The sequence below is a fragment of the Ranitomeya variabilis genome, chromosome 3, assembly GCF_051348905.1.
Source record: "Ranitomeya variabilis isolate aRanVar5 chromosome 3, aRanVar5.hap1, whole genome shotgun sequence".
NCBI classification, from domain to species: domain Eukaryota; kingdom Metazoa; phylum Chordata; class Amphibia; order Anura; family Dendrobatidae; genus Ranitomeya; species Ranitomeya variabilis.
Window position 1 is genome coordinate 199,917,453 of NC_135234.1, and position 25,301 is coordinate 199,942,753.

Below are 25,301 nucleotides of genomic sequence, written 5' to 3' on the forward strand. Positions count from 1 at the left end.
GGGGCGGAAGAAAAGCGGCGCTTAAGCTCCCGAAAGGCCTCCACAGCAGCAGGGGACCAATCAGCAACATCAGCACCCTTCTTAGTCAAATCAGTCAATGGTTTAACAACATCAGAAAAACCAGCAATAAATCGACGATAAAAGTTAGCAAAGCCCAAAAATTTCTGAAGACTCTTAAGAGAAGAGGGTTGCGTCCAATCACAAATAGCCTGAACCTTGACAGGATCCATCTCGATGGAAGAGGAGGAAAAAATATATCCCAAAAAGGAAATCTTTTGAACCCCAAAAATGCACTTAGAACCCTTCACACACAAGGAATTAGACCGCAAAACCTGAAAAACCCTCCTGACCTGCTGGACATGAGAGTCCCAGTCATCCGAAAAAATCAAAATATCATCCAGATACACAATCATAAATTTATCCAAATAATCACGGAAAATGTCATGCATAAAGGACTGAAAGACTGAAGGGGCATTTGAAAGACCAAAAGGCATCACCAAATACTCAAAGTGGCCCTCGGGCGTATTAAATGCGGTCTTCCACTCATCCCCCTGCTTAATTCGCACCAAATTATACGCCCCACGGAGATCTATCTTAGAGAACCACTTGGCCCCCTTTATGCGAGCAAACAAATCAGTCAGCAGTGGCAACGGATATTGATATTTAACCGTGATTTTATTCAAAAGCCGATAATCAATACACGGTCTCAAAGAGCCATCTTTCTTAGCCACAAAGAAAAAACTGGCTCCTAAGGGAGATGACGAAGGACGAATATGTCCCTTTTCCAAGGACTCCTTTATATATTCTCGCATAGCAGCATGTTCAGGTACAGACAGATTAAATAAACGACCCTTAGGGTATTTACTACCCGGAATCAAATCTATGGCACAATCGCACTCCCGGTGCGGAGGTAATGAACCAAGCTTAGGTTCTTCAAAAACGTCACGATATTCAGTCAAGAATTCAGGAATCTCAGAGGGAATAGATGATGAAATGGAAACCACAGGTACGTCCCCATGCGTCCCCTTACATCCCCAGCTTAACACAGACATAGCTTTCCAGTCAAGGACTGGGTTATGAGATTGCAGCCATGGCAATCCAAGCACCAACACATCATGTAGGTTATACAGCACAAGAAAGCGAATAATCTCCTGATGATCCGGATTAATCCGCATAGTTACTTGTGTCCAGTATTGTGGTTTATTACTAGCCAATGGGGTGGAGTCAATCCCCTTCAGGGGTATAGGAGTTTCAAGAGGCTCCAAATCATACCCACAGCGTTTGGCAAAGGACCAATCCATAAGACTCAAAGCGGCGCCAGAGTCGACATAGGCATCCGCGGTAATAGATGATAAAGAACAAATCAGGGTCACAGATAGAATAAACTTAGACTGTAAAGTGCCAATTGAAACAGACTTATCAAGCTTCTTAGTACGCTTAGAGCATGCTGATATAACATGAGTTGAATCACCGCAATAGAAGCACAACCCATTTTTTCGTCTTAAATTCTGCCGTTCACTTCTGGACAGAATTCTATCACATTGCATATTCTCTGGCGTCTTCTCAGTAGACACCGCCAAATGGTGCACAGGTTTGCGCTCCCGCAGACGCCTATCGATCTGGATAGCCATTGTCATGGACTCTTTCAGACCCGCAGGCACAGGGAACCCCACCATAACATCCTTAATGGCATCAGAGAGACCCTCTCTGAAATTCGCCGCCAGGGCGCACTCATTCCACTGAGTAAGCACAGCCCATTTACGGAATTTCTGGCAGTATATTTCAGCTTCGTCTTGCCCCTGAGATAGGGACATCAAGGCCTTTTCCGCCTGAAGCTCTAACTGAGGTTCCTCATAAAGCAACCCCAAGGCCAGAAAAAACGCATCCACATTGAGCAACGCAGGATCCCCTGGAGCCAATGCAAAAGCCCAATCCTGAGGGTCGCCCCGGAGCAAGGAAATCACAATCCTGACCTGCTGAGCAGGATCTCCAGCAGAGCGAGATTTCAGGGACAAAAACAACTTGCAATTATTTTTGAAATTTTGAAAGCAAGATCTATTCCCCGAGAAAAATTCAGGCAAAGGAATTCTAGGTTCAGATATAGGAACATGAACAACAAAATCTTGTAAATTTTGAACTTTCGTGGTGAGATTATTCAAACCTGCAGCTAAACTCTGAATATCCATTTTAAACAGGTGAACACAGAGCCATTCCAGGATTAGAAGGAGAGAGAGAGAGAGAAAGGCTGCAATATAGGCAGACTTGCAAGAGATTCAATTACAAGCACACTCAGAACTGAAGGGAAGGGAAAAAAAAAAAAAAAAATCTTCAGCAGACTTCTCTTTTCTCTCCTTTCTCTGTCAATTAATTTAACCCTTTTTGGGCCGGTCAAACTGTTATGGTTCTCAATGGCAAGAGAACATAGCCCAGCAAACATAAGTACTAGCTCTTGGAAGGATGGAAACTAAACTGACCATGAACTAAACCTGCCGCACAACTAACAGTAGCCGGGTAGCGTTGCCTACGTTTTTTATCCCTAGACGCCCAGCGCCGGCCGGAGGACTAACTAATCCTGGCAGAGGAAAATATAGTCCTGGCTCACCTCTAGAGAAATTTCCCCGATAGGCAGACAGAGGCCCCCACATATATTGGCGGTGATTTTAGATGAAATGACAAACGTAGTATGAAAATAGGTTTAGCAAAATTGAGGTCCGCTTACTAGATAGCAGGAAGACAGAAAGGGCACTTTCATGGTCAGCTGAAAACCCTATCAAAATACCATCCTGAAATTACTTTAAGACTCTAGTATTAACTCATAACATCAGAGTGGCAATTTCAGATCACAAGAGCTTTCCAGACACAGAAACGAAACTACAGCTGTGAACTGGAACGAAATGCAAAAACAAACGAGGACTAAAGTCCAACTTATCTGGGAGTTGTCTAGCAGCAGGAACATGCACAGAAAGGCTTCTGATTACAATGTTGACCGGCATGGAAGTGACAGAGGAGCAAGGTTAAATAGCGACTCCCACATCCTGATGGAAGCAGGTGAACAGAGGGGATGATGCACACCAGTTCAATTCCACCAGTGGCCACCGGGGGAGCCCAAAATCCAATTTCACAACACATCCCCATCATTGCTGTCTCCCCGTCAGCCCCATCACTGCCCTCTCCTCCCCCACCGTTCCCATCATTGCTCTCTCCCCATCAGCCTCATCATTGCCCTCTCCTCCTCCACATCCCCATCATTGCTCTCTCCCCGTCAGCCCCATCATTGCCCTCTCCTCCCCCACCATCCCCATCATTGCTCTATCCCCGTCAGCCCCATCATTGCCCTCTCCTCCTCCACCATCCCATCATTGCTCTCTCCCTGTCAGCCCCATCATTGCCCTCTCCTCCTCCACCATCCCCATCATTGCTCTCTCTCCCTGTCAGCCCCATCATTGCCCTCTCCTCCTCCACCATCCCCATCATTGCTCTCTCCCCATCAGCCCCATCATTGCCCTCTCCTCCTCCACCATCCCCATCATTGCTCTCTCCCTGTCAGCCCCATCATTGCCCTCTCCTCCTCCACCATCCTCATCATTGCTCTCTCTCCATCAGCCCCATCATTGCCCTCTCCTCCCCCACCATCCCCATCATTGCTGTCTTCCCGTCAGCCCCATCACTGCCCTCTCCTCCCCCACCATTCCCATCATTGCTGTCTCCCCATGAGCCCCATCATTGCCCTCTCCTCCTCCACATCCCCATCATTGCTCTCTCCCCGTCAGCCCCATCATTGCCCTCTCCTCCTCCACCATCCCATCATTGCTCTCTCCCTGTCAGCCCCATCATTGCCCTCTCTGTTATGGACCTGGTGGTTAGGAACACCCGAAGTGACCTGATGGTTAAAACAGAAAACCTGAGACAAGCTCTGAGGAGGTGGTAACTCTACTGACCGCAATCCCTAATCCTATCACACACACTAGAAATAGCCGTGGAGCGTACCTAACTCTCCCTAGACGCCTCTTCACAGCCTAAGAGCTAACTACCCCTAGAGATAGAAATAGCAGCCTACCTTGCCTCAGAGAAATTCCCCAAAGCAAAGGTATCCCCCTATAAATATTAACTGTGAGTTAAGAGGGAAGTGACAAACACAGGAATGAAACAGATTTTAGCAAAGGAGGCCGAATCTTCTCTAGATAGACAGAGGATAGGAAAGGGAACTATGCGGTCAGTATTAAAAACTACAAAAACCACGCTGAGTGTGCAAAAAGACCTCCACACCGACTCACGGTGTGGAGGTGCAGCTCTGCACCCCCAGAGCATCCAGCTAGCAAGGAAATATCATAATAGCAAGCTGGACTAGAAACATAGCATGTACTGAAAAATATATTCAAAAACCGATGAACAGCAAATGACTAGCAAGGACTTAGCTTCTGCTGGAGTAGACAGGTCATCTGAGAAATACAAGAGAGATCTGAACCAGTACTGAGACATTGACAGCTGGCATGAACTAACGACCTGGGCAGAGTTAAATAGGGAAGCCAGCAGAAGCAATAAACGAGGGCAGCTGAGAAAGCCAACCTCAAAGATCAGCAGTTCCACTCAAAGCCACCAGAGGGTGTCCAAGGACAGAACTTACCAAAGTACCATTCACGACCACAGGAGGGAGCCCGAGAACGGAATTCACAACAGTACCCCCCCCCCTTGAGGAGGGGTCACCGAACTCTCACCAGAGCCCCCAGGCCGATCAGGACGAGCCAAATGAAAGGCACAAACCAAATCGGCAGCATGGACATCGGAGGCAACAACTCAAGAATTATCCTCCTGACCATAGCCCTTCCATTTAACCAGGTACTGAAGCTTCCGTCTCGAAATACGAGAATCTAAAATCTTCTCCACCACATACTCCAACTCCCCCTCAACCAACACCGGAGCAGGAGGATCAACGGAAAGAACCATAGGCGCCACATATCTCCGCAACAACGACCTATGGAACACATTATGGATGGCACAAGAAGTTGGAAGGGCCAAACTAAACGACACAGGATTGATAATTTTAGAAATCTTATAAGGACCAATGAAACGAGGCTTAAACTTAGGAGAAGAAACCTTCATAGGAACATAACGAGAAGACAACCAAACCAAATCCCCAACACGAAGTCGGGGACCAACACAGCGACGGCGGTTAGCAAAACGTTGCGCCTTCTCCTGAGACAACGTCAAATTGTCCACCACGTGAGTCCAAATTTGTTGCAACCTGTCCACCACAGAATCCACACCAGGACAGTCAGAAGGCTCAACCTGCCCCGAAGAAAAACGAGGATGAAAACCAGAATTACAAAAAAAAGGCGAAACCAAAGTAGCAGAACTAGCCCGATTATTAAGGGCGAACTCGGCCAATGGCAAGAACGTCACCCAATCATCCTGATCAGCAGAAACAAAGCATCTCAGATAGGTCTCCAAGGTCTGATTGGTTCGTTCGGTTTTGGCCATTTGTCTGAGGATGGAACGCTGAAGAAAAAGACAAATCAATGCCCATCTTAGCACAAAAGGACCGCCAAAACCTAGAAACAAATTGGGAACCTCTGTCCGACACAATGTTCTCCGAAATGCCATGCAAACGAACCACATGCTGGAAAAATAATGGAACCAAATCAGAGGAGGAAGGCAATTTAGGCAAGGGTACCAAATGGACCATCTTAGAAAACCGATCACAAACCACCCAGATGACAGACATCCTTTGAGAGACAGGAAGATCAGAAATAAAATCCATGGAAATATGTGTCCAGGGCCTCTTCGGGACAGGCACAGGCAAAAGCAACCCACTGGCATGAGAACAGCAAGGTTTGGCCCGAGCACAAGTCCCACAGGACTGCACAAAAGAACGCACATCCCGTGACAAAGAAGGCCACCAAAAGGACCTGGCAACCAAATCTCTGGTACCAAAAATCCCAGGATGACCAGCCAACACTGAACAATGAACCTCAGAAATAACCCTACTAGTCCATCTATCAGGGACAAACAGTTTCTCCACTGGGCAGCGGTCAGGTCTATCAGCCTGAAACTCCTGCAGCACCCGCCGCAAATCAGGGGAGATGGCAGACAGAATCACCCCCTCTTTAAGAATACCAGCCGGCTCAGGGACTCCCGGAGAATCAGGCAAAAAACTCCTAGAAAGGGCATCTGCCTTCACATTCTTAGATCCCGGAAGGTATGAGACCACAAAATCGAAACGGGAGAAAAACAGTGACCATCGAGCCTGTCTAGGGTTCAACCGCTTGGCAAACTCGAGGTAAGTCAGATTCTTGTGATCAGTCAGGACCACCACGCGATGTTTGGCTCCCTCAAGCCAATGTCGCCACTCCTCAAATGCCCACTTCATAGCCAACAACTCCCGATTGCCGACATCATAATTACGCTCGGCAGGCGAAAACTTTCTAGAAAAGAAAGCAGACGGCTTCATCAAGGAGCCATCAGAACTTCTCTGAGACAAAACAGTCCCTGCCCCAATCTCAGAAGCATCAACCTCGACCTGAAAAGGGAGCAAAACATCTGGCTGACGCAACACAGGGGCCGAAGTAAAACAACGTTTAAGCTCCTGAAAGGCCTCAACGGCCGCAGGGGACCAATTCACCACATCAGCACCTTTCTTCGTCAAATCAGTCAAAGGCTTAACCACACTAGAAAAATTAGCGATGAAGCGACGGTAAAAATTAGCAAAGCCCAGGAACTTCTGAAGACTCTTCACAGATGTAGGTTGAGTCCAATCATAAATGGCCTGAACTTTAAGGCCGGCATCACACATGCGAGTTTTACGGACGTAAGGGCGCAGAAACTACGTCCGTAAAACTCGCATAACATACGGCACAATTATTCTCAATGGGGCTGCTCCTATCAGCCGTATATTACAGATCCGTAATATACGGCTTTCTACGGTCGTACAAAATCGCAGCATGCTGCGTTTGTCAGCGTATTGCGCAAAAAAATCGCCAATGAAAGTCTATGGGGGCGAGAAAAATACGGATTCCACACGGACCAGCAGTGTGACTTGCGAGAAATACGCAGCGGTGTTAGTGAAAAGTCGGTAATTCAATTGCCGGCTTTTCATTTCTCCTGCACAAACCCGACAGGATATTAGACATGGTTTACATACAGTAAACCATCTCATATCCCCTTTTTTTTGCATATTCCACACTACTAATGTTAGTAGTGTGTATGTGCAAAATTTCAGCGCTGTAGCTGCTAAAATAAAGGGTTAAATGGCGGAAAAAATTGGCGTGGGCTCCCACGCAATTTTCTCCGCCAGAGCGGTAAAGCCAGTGACTGACGGCAGATATTAATAGCCAGGAGAGGGTCCACGGTTATTGGCCCCCCCGTGGCTAAAAACATCTGCCCCCACCCACCCCAGAAAAGGCACATCTGGAAGATGCACCTGTTCTGGCACTTGGCCACTCTCTTCCCACTCCCTGTAGCGGTGGGATATGGGGTAATGAAGGGTTAATGTCACCTTGCTATTGTAAGGTGACATTAAGCCAGATTAATAATGGAGGGGCGTCAATTATGACACCTATCCATTATTAATCCAATTGTTTGAAAGGGTTAAAAAACACACACACACATGATTTAAAAGTATTTTAATGAAATAAACACAGCGGTTGTTTTAATAATTTATTGCTCTCTCAATCCATTTGCAGGCCCTCGCTTGGCAAAATAATAAACGCACAAGATACATACCCTCAACTGAACCGTCACGTCCCACGAGGTAATCCATCTGAAGGGGTTAAAATAACTTACAAGCAGGAGCCCTGCTAATGCAGCTGTGTGCTCGTGCTTGTAATTCCCCGGAGAATGAATGAAATGTAGGTCATTGACCTACATTTCCTTCAGTCGCTGTGATGCGCCCCCTGGTGGATGTCCTCATATGACCTGGAGCGTGGGAAAAAGTTCCCAGGCTGCAGTTCATGAGAACATCCAGCAGGGGCACATCACCGCGACTCAATGTAAGTACAGATCACTCTGCTTTCCTTCAGCACCCGGGGGATTACAGGCACGAGCGAGTGGTTTATCGCAGCTCGTGCCTGTAATATTAGTTAACCCCTTCAGATAGATTACCTCGTTGGACGTGATAGGACATCAGAAGGTATGTATCTTGTGCGTTTATTATTTTGCCAAGCGAGGGCCTGCAAATGGATTGAGAGAGCAATAAATTATTAAAACAACCGCTGTGTTTATTTCATTAAAATACTTTTAAATCATGTGTGTGTGTTTTTTAACCCTTTCAAACAATTGGATTAATAATGGATAGGTGTCATAATTGACGCCTCTCCATTATTAATCTGGCTTAATGTCACCTTACAATAGCAAGGTGACATTAACCCTTCATTACCCCATATCCCACCGCTACAGGGAGTGGGAAGAGAGTGGCCAAGTGCCAGAATAGGCGCATCTTCCAGATGTGCCTTTTCTGGGGTGGCTGGGGGCAGATGTTTTTAGTCACCAGTGGGCCAATAACCGTGGACCCTCTCCTGGCTATTAATATCTGCCGTCAGTCACTGGCTTTACCGCTCTGGCGGAGAAAATTGCGTGGGAGCCCACGCCAATTTTTTCCGCCATTTAACCCTTTATTTTAGCAGCTACAGCGCTGAAATTTTGCACATACACACTACTAACATTAGTAGTGTGGAGTATGCAAAAAAAATGGGGATATGAGATGGTTTACTATATGTAAACCATGTCTCATATCCTGTCGGGTTTGTGCAGGAGAAATGAAAAGCCGGCAATTGAATTACCGGCTGTTCACAGATATCGCGCTGAATGAAATCTAAATACAGAATATATATCTGTCTCAATGACATATATATATATATATATATATATATATATACTGTATATATGTTTTCCCGAACATTTGAGCACATAAATCCATTAGATGTCGGTTTTGCAAGCCTGCACGAAAATCTCGCAGTACGGATGCCATACGGATTACATACGGAGGATGCCATGCGCAAAATACGCTGACACACCCTGACTACGGATCAATATTTTGGGAACATTTCTCCGTATTACGGCCGTAGTACGGACGTATAATACGTGGCGTATTGTCTTACGCCAAGTATGACGCCGGCCTAACAGGATCCATCTCGATAGTAGAAGGGGAAAAAATGAAGCCCAAAAAGGAAACCTTCTGAACTCCAAAGAGGCATTTAGAGCCCTTCACAAACAACGCATTAGCACGAAGGACCTGGAACACCATCCTGACCTGCCTTACATGAGACTCCCAATCATCCGAAAAGACCAAAATATCATCCAAATATACGATCATGAACCTATCCAGATACTTCCGGAAGATGTCGTGCATAAAAGACTGAAACACAGATGGAGCATTAGAAAGCCCGAATGGCATCACCATGTACTCAAAATGGCCCTCGGGCGTATTAAATGCTGTTTTCCATTCATCGCCCTGTTTAATACGCACAAGATTATACGCCCCTCGAAGGTCAATCTTGGTAAACCAACTAGCCCCCTTAATCCGAGCAAACAAATCAGACAACAGAGGCAAAGGGTACTGAAATTTGACCGTGATTTTATTGAGAAGGCGGTAATCTATACAGGGTCTCAGAGAGCCATCCTTCTTGGCCACAAAAAAGAACACTGCTCCCAACGGCGACGAAGACGGGCGAATATGTCCTTTCTCCAAGGACTCCTTTACATAACTCCGCATAGCGGCATGTTCTGGCACAGATAAATTGAACAGTCGGCCCTTAGGGAATTTACTACCAGGAATCAAATTAATAGCGCAATCACAGTCCCTATGAGGAGGTAGGGCACTGGACTTGGGCTCATCAAATACATCCTGGTAATCCGACAAAAACTCAGGGACTTCAGAAGGAGTGGAAGAAGAAATTGACATCAAAGGAACATCACCATGTATCCCTTGACAACCCCAACTAGACACAGACATTGATTTCCAATCCAGTACTGGATTATGAACCTGTAACCATGGCAAACCCAACACGACAACATCATGCAAATTATGCAACACCAAAAAGCGAATATTTTCCTGATGTGCGGGAGCCATGTACATGGTCAGCTGAGTCCAGTACTGAGGTTTATTCTTGGCCAATGGCGTAGCATCAATCCCCCTTAAGGGAATAGGACTCTGCAAAGGCTCCAAGAAAAAGCCACAGCGCCTGGCAAACTCCCAAGTTCATCAAGTTCAGGGCAGCGCCCGAATCCACAAATGCCATAATAGAGTAGGACGACAGTGAGCAAATCAGAGTAACAGATAAGAGAAATTTAGGCTGCAAAGTACTAATGGTGACAGACCTAGCGAACCTCTTAGTGCGCTTAGGACAATCAGAGATAGCATGAGAGGAGTCACCACAGTAAAAACACAGCCCATTCTGACGTCTGTGTTCTTGCCGTTCAGCTCTGGTCAAAGTCCTATCACATTGCATAGGCTCAGGCCTCCGCTCAGAGGACACCGCCAAATGGTGCACAACCTTGCGCTCGCGCAAACGCCGATCAATCTGAATGGCCAAAGACATTGACTCATTCAGACCAGCAGGCGTGGGGAACCCCACCATAACATCCTTAAGGGCTTCAGAAAGACCCTTTCTGAAAATTGCTGCCAGGGCACACTCATTCCATTGAGTAAGCACAGACCACTTTCTAAACTTCTGGCAATATACTTCTGCCTCATCCTGACCCTGACATAGAGTCAGCAAGATCTTTTCAGCCTGATCCACAGAATTAGGTTCGTCATAAAGCAATCCAAGCGCTAGAAAAAATGCATCCACATTAAGCAATGCAGGATTTCCTGGCTCAAGGGAGAATGCCCAGTCTTGCGGGTCACCACGCAACAAAGAAATAATAATCTTTACTTGCTGAATGGGATCACCAGAGGAGCGGGGTTTCAGAGCAAGAAACAGTCTGCAATTATTTTTGAAATTCAAAAATTTAGATCTATCCCCAGAAAACAAATCAGGAATTGGAATTCTAGGCTCTAACATCGGATTCTGAACTACATAATCTTGAATATTCTGTACCCTAGCAGTGAGTTGATCCACACAAGAGGACAAACCTTGAATATCCATATCTACACCTGAGTCCTGAACCACCCAGAGGTTAAGGGGAAAAGAAAGACAAAACAAGCTGCAAAGAAAAAAAAATTGACTCAGAACTTCTCTTATCCCTCTTTTGAGATGCATTAACACTTTGTTGGCCAGCTGTACTGTTATGGACCTGGTGGTTAGGAGCACCCGAAGTGACCTGATGGTTAAAACAGAAAACCTGAGACAAGCTCTGAGGAGGTGGTAACTCTACTGACCGCAATCCCTAATCCTATCACACACACTAGAAATAGCCGTGAAGCGTACCTAACTCTCCCTAGACGCGTCTTCACAGCCTAAGAGCTAACTACCCCTAGAGATAGAAATAGCAGCCTACCTTGCCTCAGAGAAATTCCCCAAAGCAAAGGTAGCCCCCTACAAATATTAACTGTGAGTTAAGAGGGAAGTGACAAACACAGGAATGAAACAGATTTTAGCAAAGGAGGCCGAATCTTCTCTAGATAGACAGAGGATAGGAAAGGGAACTATGCGGTCAGTATTAAAAACTACAAAAACCACGCAGAGTGTGCAAAAAGACCTCCACACCAACTCACGGTGTGGAGGTGCAGCTCTGCATCCCCAGAGCATCCAGCTAGCAAGGAAATATAATAGCAAGCTGGACTAGAAACATAGCATGTACTGAAAAATATATTCAAAAACCGATGAACAGCAAATGACTAGCAAGGACTTAGCTTCTGCTGGAGTAGACAGGTCATCTGAGAAATACAAGAGAGATCTGAACCAGTACTGAGACATTGACAGCTGGCATGAACTAACGACCTGGGCAGAGTTAAATAGGGAAGCCAGCAGAAGCAATAAACGAGGGCAGCTGAGAAAGCCAACCTCAAAGATCAGCAGTTCCACTCAAAGCCAACAGAGGGTGTCCAAGGACAGAACTTACCAAAGTACCATTCACGACCACAGGAGGGAGCCCGAGAACGGAATTCACAACACCTCTCCTCCTCCACCATCCCCATCATTGCTCTCTCTCCCTGTCAGCCCCATCATTGCCCTCTCCTCCTCCACCATCCCCATCATTGCTCTCTCCCTGTCAGCCCCATCATTGCCCTCTCCTCCCCCATCATCCTCATCATTGCTCTCTCTCCATCAGCCCCATCATTGCCCTCTCCTCCCCCACCATCCCCATAATTGCTCTCTCTCCGTCAGCCCCATCATTGCCCTCTCCTCCTCCACCATCACCATCATTGCTCTCTCCCCGTCAGCCCCATCATTGCCCTCTCGTCCCCCACCATCCCCATCATTGCTCTCTCCCCATCAGCCCCATCATTGCCATCTCCCCCACCATCCCCATCATTGCTTTCTCCCCATCAGCCCCATCATTGCCCTCTCCTCCCCCACCATCCCCATCATTGCTCTCTCCCCGTCAGCCCCATCATTGCCCTCTCCTCCCCCCACACACACACTCACCATTCACTTCTCTGCACATTCCCCTGTAGCGCACCACACACACACACACACATACCCCTCTCACCTCTCCTCGCGCTCTGCCGCAGCATCTCATCGCCTTCCTCTGACACAGCCTGCCACTGAATGATGACGTCATCCAGCAGTGCGTCTGTGTGAGAGGAAGCAGGAAGACAGATCGCTGGGTAGCGGAGCTGCAGGGATTTCTCCCTGACTGCCGCAGCCACCCTGCAGGGGCCCCCCTCCACCTCTGCACATGTTGGGAGCCGGCGCTCTGCAGCTTCTGTGCCGGCTGTCAGCTTGACAGTCGGCACAGAGAACAGCTGACTCCCAGACCGTGGGCGTCAGAATGCAGCCGCCGGGGGGAGACACTGCGGACCGCCGAATTAGGCAGCCTGACTGTGCCCCCCTGCTGGTGTACAGTGGTGTACCCCCACATATGAGGCATCGCTGTACTCAGGGGAAATTGCCCAACAAATTTTAGGATCCATTTTATCCTGTTGCCCATGTAAAAATGAAAAAATTGAGGCTAAAAGAAAATTTTTGTGAAAAAAAGAAGTACTTTTTCATTTTTATGGATAAATTTGTGAAGCACCTGGGGGTTCAAAGTGCTCACTATGCATCTAGATAAGTTCCTTGGGGGGTCTAGTTTACAAAATGAGGTCACTTTTGGGGGAGTTCCAATGTTTAGGCACACAGGGGCTCTCGAAAAGCGACATGGTGTCTGCTCATGATTGGAGCTAATTTTCCATTCACAAAGTCAAATGGCACTCCTTCCCTTCTGAGCCCTGCCGTGCGCCCTAACAGTGGTTCCCCCCACATTTGGGGTTTCCGCGTACTCAGGACAAATTGGACAGCTACTTTTGCGGTCCACGTTCTCCTTTTACCCTTGGGGAAATAAAATAATTGTTGATAAAAGATCATTTTTGTGACTAAAAAGTTAAATGTTCATTTTTTTCTTCCATGTTGCTTCTGCTGCTTGTGAAACACCTGAAGGGTTAATAAACTTCTTGACTGTGGTTTTGAGCACCGTAATGGTTGCAGTTTTTAGAATGGTGTCACTTTTGGATATTTTCAGCCATATAGACCCCTCAAACTGACTTCAAATGTGAGGTGATCCCTAAAAAAAGGTTTTGTAAATTTTGTTTTAAAAATGAGAAATCGCTGGTCAACTTTTAACCTTTATAGCTTCCTAACAAAAAAGAATCGCTAGGATCCGTTGAAGTGTTCCTGAGTTATTACCTCATAAAGGGACACTGGTCAGAATTGCAAAAAATGGCCAGGTCATTAAGGTCAAAATAGGCTATGTCATGAAGTGGTTAAGGGCATAAAAATTTCAAGGTTGAGAATTGCAAATTATTTTGTAAAATTTTCAATATTTTCATAAATAAACGCAAATCATGTCGACCAAAATTTACCACTAAGATGAAGTACAACATGTCACTAAAAAACATTGTCAGAATCACTGGGATATGTTGAAGCATTCCAGAGTTATTACCACATAATATGACACTGGTCAGATTTGGAAAATGAGGTTCTATCATTAACGTACAAAGTGGCTCTGTCCTTAAGGGGTTAAAAAGGAGCGAAGCTCTTCAGAAAAGTGGAGAAACAAAAATGAATGTAAGATTTTTGGCGTAGCGCACAGAGGCACGCAACAGTCGTCAAATACTCCAGATTCTTGAAGAAGCGTGCACCAACTCTTGATAAATCAGGAGCGTCTGACTCCAGCACGCCCTTTCATCAAGACAACAGCAAGTAAACATCACTGGTCTTGTTGAGTTAATTAAGGTTTTAAATTTGGCAAAAAAAGCTTAGTTTGGTCCAGAAATATTTGGACAGTGACCAAATCTTTGTGAATTGGGCTCTCCATGCCACTATTTTTTGTGTAAAATAAACTTATAGGGGTTGTCCACTACTTGGATAACCCCTTCCCTTACCACATGCTTGGCCCTGATAAAATAAAAAATCCTATATTAACTTCCTGTGCCTGCACCTTTCCCACAGCGTCGGCACTCCCTCTCTCCGGGACTCTTGTGCGGTTGTATGACACGTGACCTTGGCGCCCAATCAGTCCTGGCGTCACTGTCCACGCCTTCGGACAAATTGAAGTCAGAGATCAGCTGTAGCCCGGACTTCCTCTTCCTCTTTAATTTGTCCGAAGGTGGAGACAGTGATGCCAATGCTGATTGGGCACAAGGGTCACATGTCACAGCTACAATAAGGAAACCCCAGGGAGAACAAGTGTCAACACCGCGCGAACAGCGCAGGCATGGGAGGTGAGTATAAGCTTTTTTATTTTATCAGTGCCAAGCGTGGGGTATGACAAGTAGTTGTCCAAGTAGTGGACAGCTTCTAATTAATGGACATCTATAGTTTGATTTCTTTGTCGGTGTGGATTGGATGGGTTGTTACCTACATCTGGTGGATATTTCCTGTCAATAGCACTTTTATAAATATATTTACTTAGAAAAATATTGACATGTTCAATACTTATTTCACCCACTATATAAACAAAGGTTTAGCTTCTTAAGAGCGCAGCAACATTGTTTTTTCTTTTTTTTTTACTAAAAGCCCTACATTGTTTTTCTTTATTGAAGGACCTTAAGAGATGAGATATATTTTTATTGGCACCATTTTCTAGGGTCCATCTAATCTTTAAATAACCTACTTGCTAGAATTTATTTCCATGGAATTCACCATGCCGTAAATGACATGTTGTTTTGTGGCTCGTTAAATTATGATGTTATTTTACATTTTTTGGACTATAATAAAACAATTTTTTAAAATAGTGTAGCTTTTTTTTTTTTATAAATCTTTGTAGCTTTTGCAAGCTGTTCTTTGTGACACAACTTATAGTTTTTGTTTGCACTATTTTGAGCACATACAACTTATTAAAGGGAACCTGTCACCAGGTTTGGCTGATATGAGTTACGGCCACCACCTTTCAGGGCTGATATACAGCATTCTTAGGGTATGTTTCCACGTTCAGGATTGCATCAGGCTTTGGTCAGGATTTTATGCAAGTAAAATCCTGACCAAAACTGCACCTGAGGTCACTGGCAGGTCACCTGCGGTGTACCTGCGTGTTTTGCTCATAGTAGCAACATGCTGCGTTTTGAAAAAACGCACAACGCATGCGTTTTCGCGGCAAAAACGCATGCGTTTTTTAACGCATAGTGGAGTCTGGATTTCATGAAATCCCATCCACTATGCTGTAACATCTGGACGCTGCGTTTTTGACGCAGCAGAAAAACGCAGCGTCAAAAACGCAGCGTTTCCTGAACGTGGACACATACCCTTAGGGTATGTGTCCACGTTCAGGATTGCATCAGGATTTGGTCAGGATTTTCCATCAGTATTTGTAAGCCAAAACCAGGAGTGGGTGATAAATGCAAAAGTGGAGCATATGTTTCTATTATACTTTTCCTCTAATTGTTCCAGTCCTGGTTTTGGCTTACAAATACTGATGGAAAATCCTGACCAAATCCTGATGCAATCCTGAACGTGGACACATACCCTAAGGGTATGTGTCCATGTTCAGGATTGCTTCAGGATTTGGTCAGGATTTTATGCAGGTAAAATCTTGACCAAATCTGCACCTGAGGTCACTGGCAGGTCACCTGCGTTGTCCTTGAGTTTTTTCTGCAATGTAAGGACATGCTGCGTTCTTAAAAGACGCGCCGCATGTGAGTTTTCTCGGGTGTGCCGCATGCGTCTTTTACTGCATAGTGGAGACAGGATTTCATGAAATCCCCTCCACTATGCTGTAAGATCTGGACGCTGCGTTTTTTATGCATGCTGCTCAATGCTGTGTCAAAAACGCAGCGTTTCCTGAACGTGGACACATACCCTAAAATGCTATATATCGGCTCCCCAACCTGGAAGAGAAGAAAAATAACTTTATTATACTCACTTGCGGGGCGGTCCGGTCTGAGAGGAGTCGCTCTTCTTAGTCCGGCACCTCCCATCTTCTTATGATCGCCATCCTCCTTCTTGAAAAACAAAAATGTGAACCAGCTTAAAAAATAATTCCAAAGTTTATTTGTTCACAGATAAAAACAAGATTAGGCAGGACATGGTTCACGTAGCCAAGAGTAGCAGCAACGTGTTTCAAACACACTAAGTGTTCCTTCTCAAATCCTCCTTCTTGGTTCGTGTGGATGATATCACCCTGCATCATCCTCACAATCTGATCTGCATCGCATTCCTGCACAGGCATACTTATCTTTCCTGTTGAGGGCAGAGCAAAGTCCTGCAGTGCGCAGGCGCTGGGCCTCTCTTACCTTTCCCTTCACCTGCGCACTGCAGTACTTTGATCTGCCCTCTACAGGGTAGATAAGCGCGCCTGCGCAGAAGCACAATGCCTAATAGACTGTGGATGATGCAGGGACGTGTCATCCACATGAAGCAAGCAGGAGTACGGCATCGCGAGAAGAAGGGAGGCGCCGAACCAAGAAGAGTGACACCCCTCGGACTAGACATCCCTACAAGTAAGTATAATAAAAGTTATTTTTCAGTTAGTTCTTACAGGTCAGGTTGGGGGCAGATATACAGCATTATAGAATGCTGTATATCAGCCCTGAAAGGTGGTGGCCGTAACTCGTATTAGCCAAACCTGGTGACAGGTTCCTATTAACTTTCATTTTTGTTTTTAGTTTTTTTTGCCAATAAGGTTCATAAACTTGCCATCTGCTGATTAATTGTATAGTATAATGCTTCTATGAGCTGAAGTGTACGGACATCTCAGCTCTGAAAATGCATTGTTGGTAGGTTGGTAACTTGCACCCAGTATAATACAAACATACAACATTTTTAAAAATACATAAAATAAATGTATCTCACTAGCCATATGCAGCACACACTGAACTGTTACGGTATGTGTCCACGGTACGGATGGACGACGTTATTGCCGCAGCGGCTAAGCGCTCGGCGCTAAGCCCCGCCCCCTTAATGGGACGCGATCATGCCGGATGTGTTAACTCTTCACATCCGGGATGATCGCTCGCTCCCATAGGGCCCTGTGATATGCCTTGCGGGGACGCTGCGTCCCCGCAAGGTGTACGGACATGCTGCGATCTGAAAAGACGCGCAGCATGTCCGGAGTCGCAGGGCCGCCGCGTGCGGGTTTCCACGCATAGTGGAGACGGGATTTCCTACAATCCCCTCCACTATGCTGGAACATCTGGACGCTGCTTTTTTGACGCTGCAGCTCTGCGCAGCGTCAAAAAAGCAGCGTTTCCTGACCGTGGACACATACCCTTAAAGTTAGCACTTAACACAAGAAATGGAAAAAAACACGGTGCACATTGGTAATCTCTTGTGCTGCCTATATAGCAGCTCAGTGCATAAATGAGGTGTATTTTGCCGCTAAAAACTTATCGTATTTATTTTATTTCCAAAAGGAGGAATCCATAAAAGTTCAAAAGGAGTTGGAAAAGAAGGTTGCCGAGGAAAATTCTGAAATTACAATTTTAAAGAACAAAGAGCAAGATCTGCTCATTAGTCAAAAAAATATTCAGGTAGTCTAAAATGCAGTACACATTTTTCCATACATCTAGCCATTTTCTCAAAATACAGTATTTTGTTGTTTTTTGGAGATGTCTTACTTCTCAATATAAACTGGTGGGGCTGGTATGCTCACTTTCAAAATAAATGTTGGAATGGCTACATAATCCTGATGCTAAAATGATCATTTTAGTCTGGCTAATGAATGAGAGAGCTCATGAGTCTAAGGCCGGCGTCACATTAGCGAGTTTTATGAATGTAAGAGCGCAGAAAATACGTCCAGAAAATACGCATTGCACACGGCCCAATGATTCTCTATGGGGCAGCTCCTATCTGCCGTATATTACGCATCCGTAATATACGGTATGTTACGGGGTAGAAAATTGCAGCATGCTGCGTTTGTCAGCGTATTGCGTAAAAAATACACCAATGAAAGTCTATGGGGGCGAGAAAATTACTGATTACACACGGACCATGCATGTGACTTGTGAGAAATACGCACCGGTGTTCTATAGAAAAGCCGGTAATTCAGTGCAGTGTACAGTAAAAACACACTGACAGAATAGAATAGAATAGGTGGAATAAATGTACACATAGAATGTGTATATATATTATATATATATAATGTTGTATATTACGCCACTTGTTCGTGCCCCATGATATACGTGGGTCTTACCACAAGAGAACTGAGAATACGGGTGCGTGAGCATGTGCGGGACATTGGCGCGGCCAAGACAGTGTCCGATATTTCGGAGTTGAAAACAATCCCCCGTCACTTTAAGTTATATCACAATAGTGACGCAAGAATTTTGAAGGTGAGGGGGATCGATGCCCTTCACTTGGGCATAAGAGGAGGTGACAATAAAAAACTCCTCTCACAAATTGAGACAAGGTGGATCGTCCAACTAGATACCATGACACCGAAAGGTCTCAATGAATCTTTGAGTTTTGCCCCTTTTTTATAGTGTTCCCAATACATATCTCTTGGCTCTTCAGCCTCCTGTTCCCACATGCCCCCATGTCTATTAACCCCGCGGATGTGTTTTCGTGTTTTTAATTTTATTTTAATATGATTGTCTTTTTGTTTACTCTGCTGATCTATAGCGCTTTCTTATACTTCTTTATCCGGCCCTTCCTTTGGACCAGAAAATGACCCTGGACTTCCATTACATTATATGGGAAAAGCACAGCCACCACAGCGATTGCGGATGAACTGAATATTTGCCATCTGTTAATGTTATCTGTGATGCTATATCATGTGTGGTGGTTCCTCTGTTTGCCATTCTGGCTTTTGCTCACTTGCATGTTTAGATGGTTGTGCGCATTGCGCTGTGACCTGCCGTTTCCTGTCTGCGGGTGGGTGTCTTTGTGGTGTGCGCATCGCTCCGTGGATCTTTCCCCGGCGCGTGCGCACTTTTCATGATGCCTTACCTGCACTCCAGGACCTGGCGGCCGCAGTGCGCATGTGCCGACGAAAGCCATCCTGATTGACCACATTTGGTCATGTGATCAAGTTCACCGGGTTATTTGAAGGTCCTGTAAGGGCCTGAGGTATACTCCCTTGAGAAAGCGGCCCCAAGTAGCCGCGAAACGTGCATCGGGATCCTCCATCCGACCCCCCCTTGTTCCCACTCATCTGCTGGTAAGCATTGCACCTTTTGCTAGTTACTTCCGCACTTTTCAGAATATTTTCCCACTCTCGAATTCATATGAGTTCATCCAGCAGAGGGCGCATCACCGCGACTCGAGGTAACTACAGTACATTTCCCTGCATTCCATTCATTCACCAAGTTTTACAGCCAGGAGCACAGCTGCATTAGCAGAGCTCCTGGGTGTAAAATGATTTAACCCCTTCAGATGGATTTACAGCGTGGGACAAGACTGTAACGACGGAAGGTATGGAATATTGTTGTTTGTTTTTTTAACCTTATTTCAGGTGACAAGGGTCTTCAGGTGGATTAAGAGTATAATAAAATATTAAAACACCATGTGTCTTTATTTCGTTAAAATACTTTTTCATAATGTGTGTGTGTTTTATTAACCATTTCATACTATTGGATTAATAATGGATAGGTGTCATAATTGACGCCTCTCCATTATTAACCTGGCTTAATGTCACCTTACAATAGCAAGGTGACATTAACCCTTCATTACCCCATATCCCACAGCTACAGGGGAGTGGGAAGAGAGAGGCTAAGTGCCAGAATAGGCACATCTTACAGATGTGCCTTTTCTGGGGTGGCTGGGGGCAGATGTTTTTAGCCAGGGGAGGGCCAATAACCATGGTCCTTCTCTAGGCTATTAATATCTGCCCTCAGTCACTGGCTTTCCCACTCTGGCGGAGAAAATTGCGTGGGACCCCACACCAATTTTTTCCGGGATTTAACCCTTTAATTTAATAGCTAGAGCCCCCAAATTTTACACAAAGACACTTCTTACATTATTAGTCAGGAATATGTAATAAAATAAGGGATATGAGATGGTTTACTGTATGTAAACCATGTCTCATATCCTGTCAGGTTTGTGAAGGAGCTAGGAAAAGCCGGCAATTGAATTACCGGCTTTTCTGCTATCTAGCACTGAAATATATATATATATATATATATATATATATATATATATATATATATATATATATATATATATGTATGTGTGTCTCACTGACATATATATATATATATATATATATATATATATATATATATATATATATAGACTGTATATATGTTTTTAAGAATATTTGAGCCGATGGATCCATGATATGTCCATTTTGCAAGCCTGCGAGAAAAAAATTGCTGTACGGAAGCCATACGGATGCCATACGGATGACACACGGATAAATTTGTGCGTAAAAATCGCATCCTCACATTGAATTCGGATGTGTTTTGGGACAATTACTGCGTATTACGGCCGTAAAAAACAAGACCATATTTACTTACGCCTAGTGTGACGCCGGCCTAAGTGTGTTGAGCATGTGCTCACACAGCCTGACTGATAACTGAAGCTTGTGGGATGCAGGTAGAGATGTCAGCAGGGATTCTGAGATGCTGTCAATCAGGTTAGGTGGGCAGAGATTGAGGTACAGTCTTATAAAGGATTTTGCAACCATTCAGACATATTAAAGTGAATATACCAGCTACTTCAGGTGTAAAATATCTATTTAATAATGTGTGCAGTTTGTATTATCTGCTGATTGTTTATAATATAAATGATATATATTCATTGTAATAATACTGTCGCAGTAGTTAGGTCTTGCTACTGATGGGATTTGCGCTATTATTTTGTAGGAAATATATGTTGAAATTCAGTTGTAAAGTAGAGTTTAAAAATTCATATTTATGTTTGTACATTTTATTTCTTTTTAATTCTGAGTTTTCAGATCAGAATGTCACGTGCAAGCACAAACCTTAAAAAATGCACAGGAATGTTCTGCAGCTGCCTGTCTCTTCCAGTGTACTAACCTTCCAACTCATTCACCAATGGTGAAGGCTATTTGCAGACATCTATCACTAACAAATTATGGAATTCAATGGTTAAATTTACCCCATTGTCTCTGAGCATCCTTTTCTCAAGGGCAGAACAGTTCTATGCAAGTTCTATTGCAGCTACTGTGTGTGTCTTTAAGGCCGGGATCACACATACACGAGATACGGCCAAGTCTCGCCACAGGTGAAATCCCTCCTCTGGCGCCAGCACTTGGGGGCGGAGCGTGCAGCTCCATGTGTTGCCGTGCGGCTGCACGCTCCGCTCCGGAGTGCCGGCGCCAGAGGAGGGATTTCACCTGCGAGACTCGGCCGTATCTCGCGTATGTGTGATCCCGGCCGAAGATGAAGCATACAAAGAAATGCGCCTAGCAGCAAATTCATGAGCTTGCGAAAAACAAACTCATATCACCATACAGCAATTTTTCCCAAGATCTGGAATTGTTTTGAAACAGTATGCAATTTAATCTTCAATCAATGTTCCTACATTTAAATTACTATCTAATTCAATACCTGTTTCTATCTAATGATTGTTAAATATTTAATAGGAACAGTTTCACAGTACTGTAAAGGAAAATGCAAATCTCAATAAGTCAATTTGCGATTTAGAAGATGTTCAGTTTCAGCTTCAGGAGAAACTAAAAAGCAAACAGGTAAGAAAGCATGAAATGTATGTTCTGTCATTTAATTCTTTGTGCTTGTGTGAATACTTTTCTGCCCGATAATGACAAAAGTATTCTGGGAGTGATACCTAGCCAAGAAAGGTATCACTCCCAGAATACTTTTGTCGTCATCGGGCAGAAAAGTATTCACATCGCTTTTTCTGGCTAACACGGTACCACAATATAATTTGTTATTGTACATCATTTGTGCTTGTGTGAAACATGTTTTTGGAACATTTTTTTGCACAGAAGTATTGTTCTTTTAGATTTTTAGTCTTCTAGTTTGGAAAAAGAAAAACAGGCAAAACTTCAGTATGCCAGTTATGGTATTCTAGTAACATAAAGTGATTGCAGACTTGTACATTTAGACCAAACAACCCATTTAACTTTGTGTTCTCCATTATTTATTGATAATTTTGATATGCTACATATGTTTTAAGGTAATTGGGTAGCAATTATTTGTTTTATTTTATGGGGAATATTTTCATTTCAATACTCTCATAGGACTGTTGCAAGAAAAATGTTGTGGCTTTAAGACGCATTAATATAAATAAGTGAAAAAAAATGTTTTATTTTTCATAAAGGTCAAAATTGGTTGTGTTACCAAGTGGTTAAAATTATTTCTTCCCCAAATCCCCTGTGTGGCCTGCTCAATTCAAGATACAGCTGACATTTCATATTTTATTTAATAAAATACATAACAGGAATAAACCCTACATTACATACCTGTTATCCAATAACAACCTCAACTTTTAACATTCACATGAAGTCATTGCTGCTCACTGCACACCAGGAAATCAGAAATTTAAAGGGTTTTCCCCACAAACAAAAGTTAATTTAAATTTCCACAATTGGATGTGTTTAAATAAAATGTTCCTGTACTGAGATAATCTTATAAATGAGCCTGGTCTGATCATACCACACCTTTTTGTGATGTAAAACGTTTCCCTGCCTGTTTTTATAACAATGTTTTACTTCAATGAAAGAATCATTTGCAATCCCCTGTTGTAATGTCTGTATAGTGTTTTCTTCCCCACTGCCAAGGAGCTGTGGTATGATCAGACCATGTTCCTTCATGTTGAGACACAGCGCTTACATAGTACACAGCAGGGGAACAGTTCTAAGATTATCTCAGCACAGGAACATTTTATTTAAACACATCCAATTGTGGAAGTTATTATTATTCTTAGATCTATTGATTAAAATGAACTTTTGTTCGTGGGAAAACCCCAGAAAAATTATATAGGTTAACAAATCTCCCCTGAAGTTCGTCCAATGGTGCAAGAAAATAGTAATATGATAGTTGTTTTTTTTCTTAGGATGAAATTGATACACTAAATATAAAAATAAATCAGTCATCTCTGGAAGTAAGCTTAAATTCTAAGCACATTGAAGAGTTGACAACTGAAGTAAGCCAGAAAGAGTATGTATAAATTCCATTTTTTTATATAATGCAGGTGGTCAATGTGCATATAGAACCTGTTGCACATATTCTAGATGAACTTGAGAATTTGTAAGATGCACATCCCCTCTATAAATCCGATCTGAGATTACCTTGACGTTTGGTGGATGGGCTCACAATTTTTGGCCAAATCTTGTGCTAAGCATCTCATGTGTTTTTTCATAGATTTCACAAGCCAGTATGCTATTCAGATTTCATGTATCGCACATTTCCTTGCTTTAGCACAGTAAAATTGAGTGCAGCCATTATCTATTTGCTATTCAAAAGGCAAGATAGGCATAAAAGCTTTTACTGTGGCCATAGAGTTGTGTATGTATATATAATATACAATGCTGAAAAAATTTAGGGTAGACTTACGGTAAGAAGGTTTTACATGTCTGTATATCATGGTCTAAGTACGGATAGTGATTTACAAGCTACTCATTTTGTGATCCAAACTTAATAGCCTAATAAGCATTTATGAAGATGCTAAGTTCAGGTCAAGGCACATGTGGACAATCTGTGCATCACAGTCCATACTTGATCAGTGAAACATGGATGTGTGATACTGGTCTAACCCAAGTCAGTTAAATTTCAGTGATATTACCCTGTCCAGTTTGGAAGCATAAGTGACTATAAATCAATTTTGCCTGCTTTGGTAGAACACCCCCCAAAACAAGAAGAGAATGGTTATACAGGTGGAGGTGACAGATAATTATTTTCTCCTTATGCTTCCTGGCTTATTCTTCTCTAGTTTGGCTATTGTCTTGTGACTACTTGTAGCATGAAGGAATACCTACAGCCCAATCATCTTGCACAGGTAGCGCAACTTCTCTAGTATGGCACTCCCATATGTCTTATCATAAGAAGGTTTGCTGTGTCTCCCAGCACAGTTTCAACAGCATGTATACCTGGATACAAACATGACTAGAGCTGAACAGAGCCACATAAAGGCATCAACTCAGCAGCAGAAACAGTATCTGCTCCTTTGATAGTGCTCCTTCTTTTGCTTCTTGTACAAAGTCCTACTAAATGACCTGCATAAGATTTTTATAAGATGGGGGTCCGTCTTATTGTCCAATTTTAAGGTATCTTACCGGAGAGCCGGCGATGGCAGAGTGGGGTCACAGGAGGCATGGTCCCTTCCTCAGGAAGCCGGCTGTGGTAGAAGTGGGGCAAAGCTGCAGTCCCGGGGTATCCCAGCAGTGCGATGCTATGGGTCCGGTGTCAGCGGACAGGCAGAGCATGGAGCAGGGTCCCTTCCTCAGCGGCAGAAATGTGGTGATGCTGCAGCCCGGGGTCCACGGCGAACAGAGTCGTGTGCATCACCGGTTTCTCAGCAGCTATCTTCCTGAGGCCGCACGTGCACAGATTGAGATCTCGGCGACCTTCAGCTTCAGGAAAGTTGCTGCACAAAATGATTGTCCCATAGTGGGACAAAGTGTAAAACATAAAAATATATATATTTTTTAAATAATTGTAAAAATATTTAAAAAAAATAATAAAAAATCAATATTTATTCCATCAATAAATTATTATTTGACTGAAAATAAAAAATCTAAACAATAAAAAAGTACACATATTTGGTATCCCCGCACCCATAATGACCCACCCCATAAAACTGTTCCACTAGTTAACCCCTTTAGTGAACACCATAAAAAAAGCAAAAAACAATGCTTTATCATCA

General features: G+C 43.9%; 1 protein-coding gene across 1 annotated transcript in view; it reads left to right on the top strand.

Moving 5' to 3' along the window:
* LOC143817643 (synaptonemal complex protein 1-like) overlaps positions 1 to 25,301 on the top strand; it is a 446,817-nt gene that overhangs the window by 342,142 nt on the left and 79,374 nt on the right. Inside the window, exons 16-18 of the mRNA XM_077299136.1 lie at positions 17,927 to 18,043; positions 22,060 to 22,164; positions 23,493 to 23,596. Coding sequence (XP_077155251.1) covers positions 17,927 to 18,043; positions 22,060 to 22,164; positions 23,493 to 23,596 — 326 coding nt within the window. The remainder of the gene's footprint in view (positions 1 to 17,926; positions 18,044 to 22,059; positions 22,165 to 23,492; positions 23,597 to 25,301) is intronic.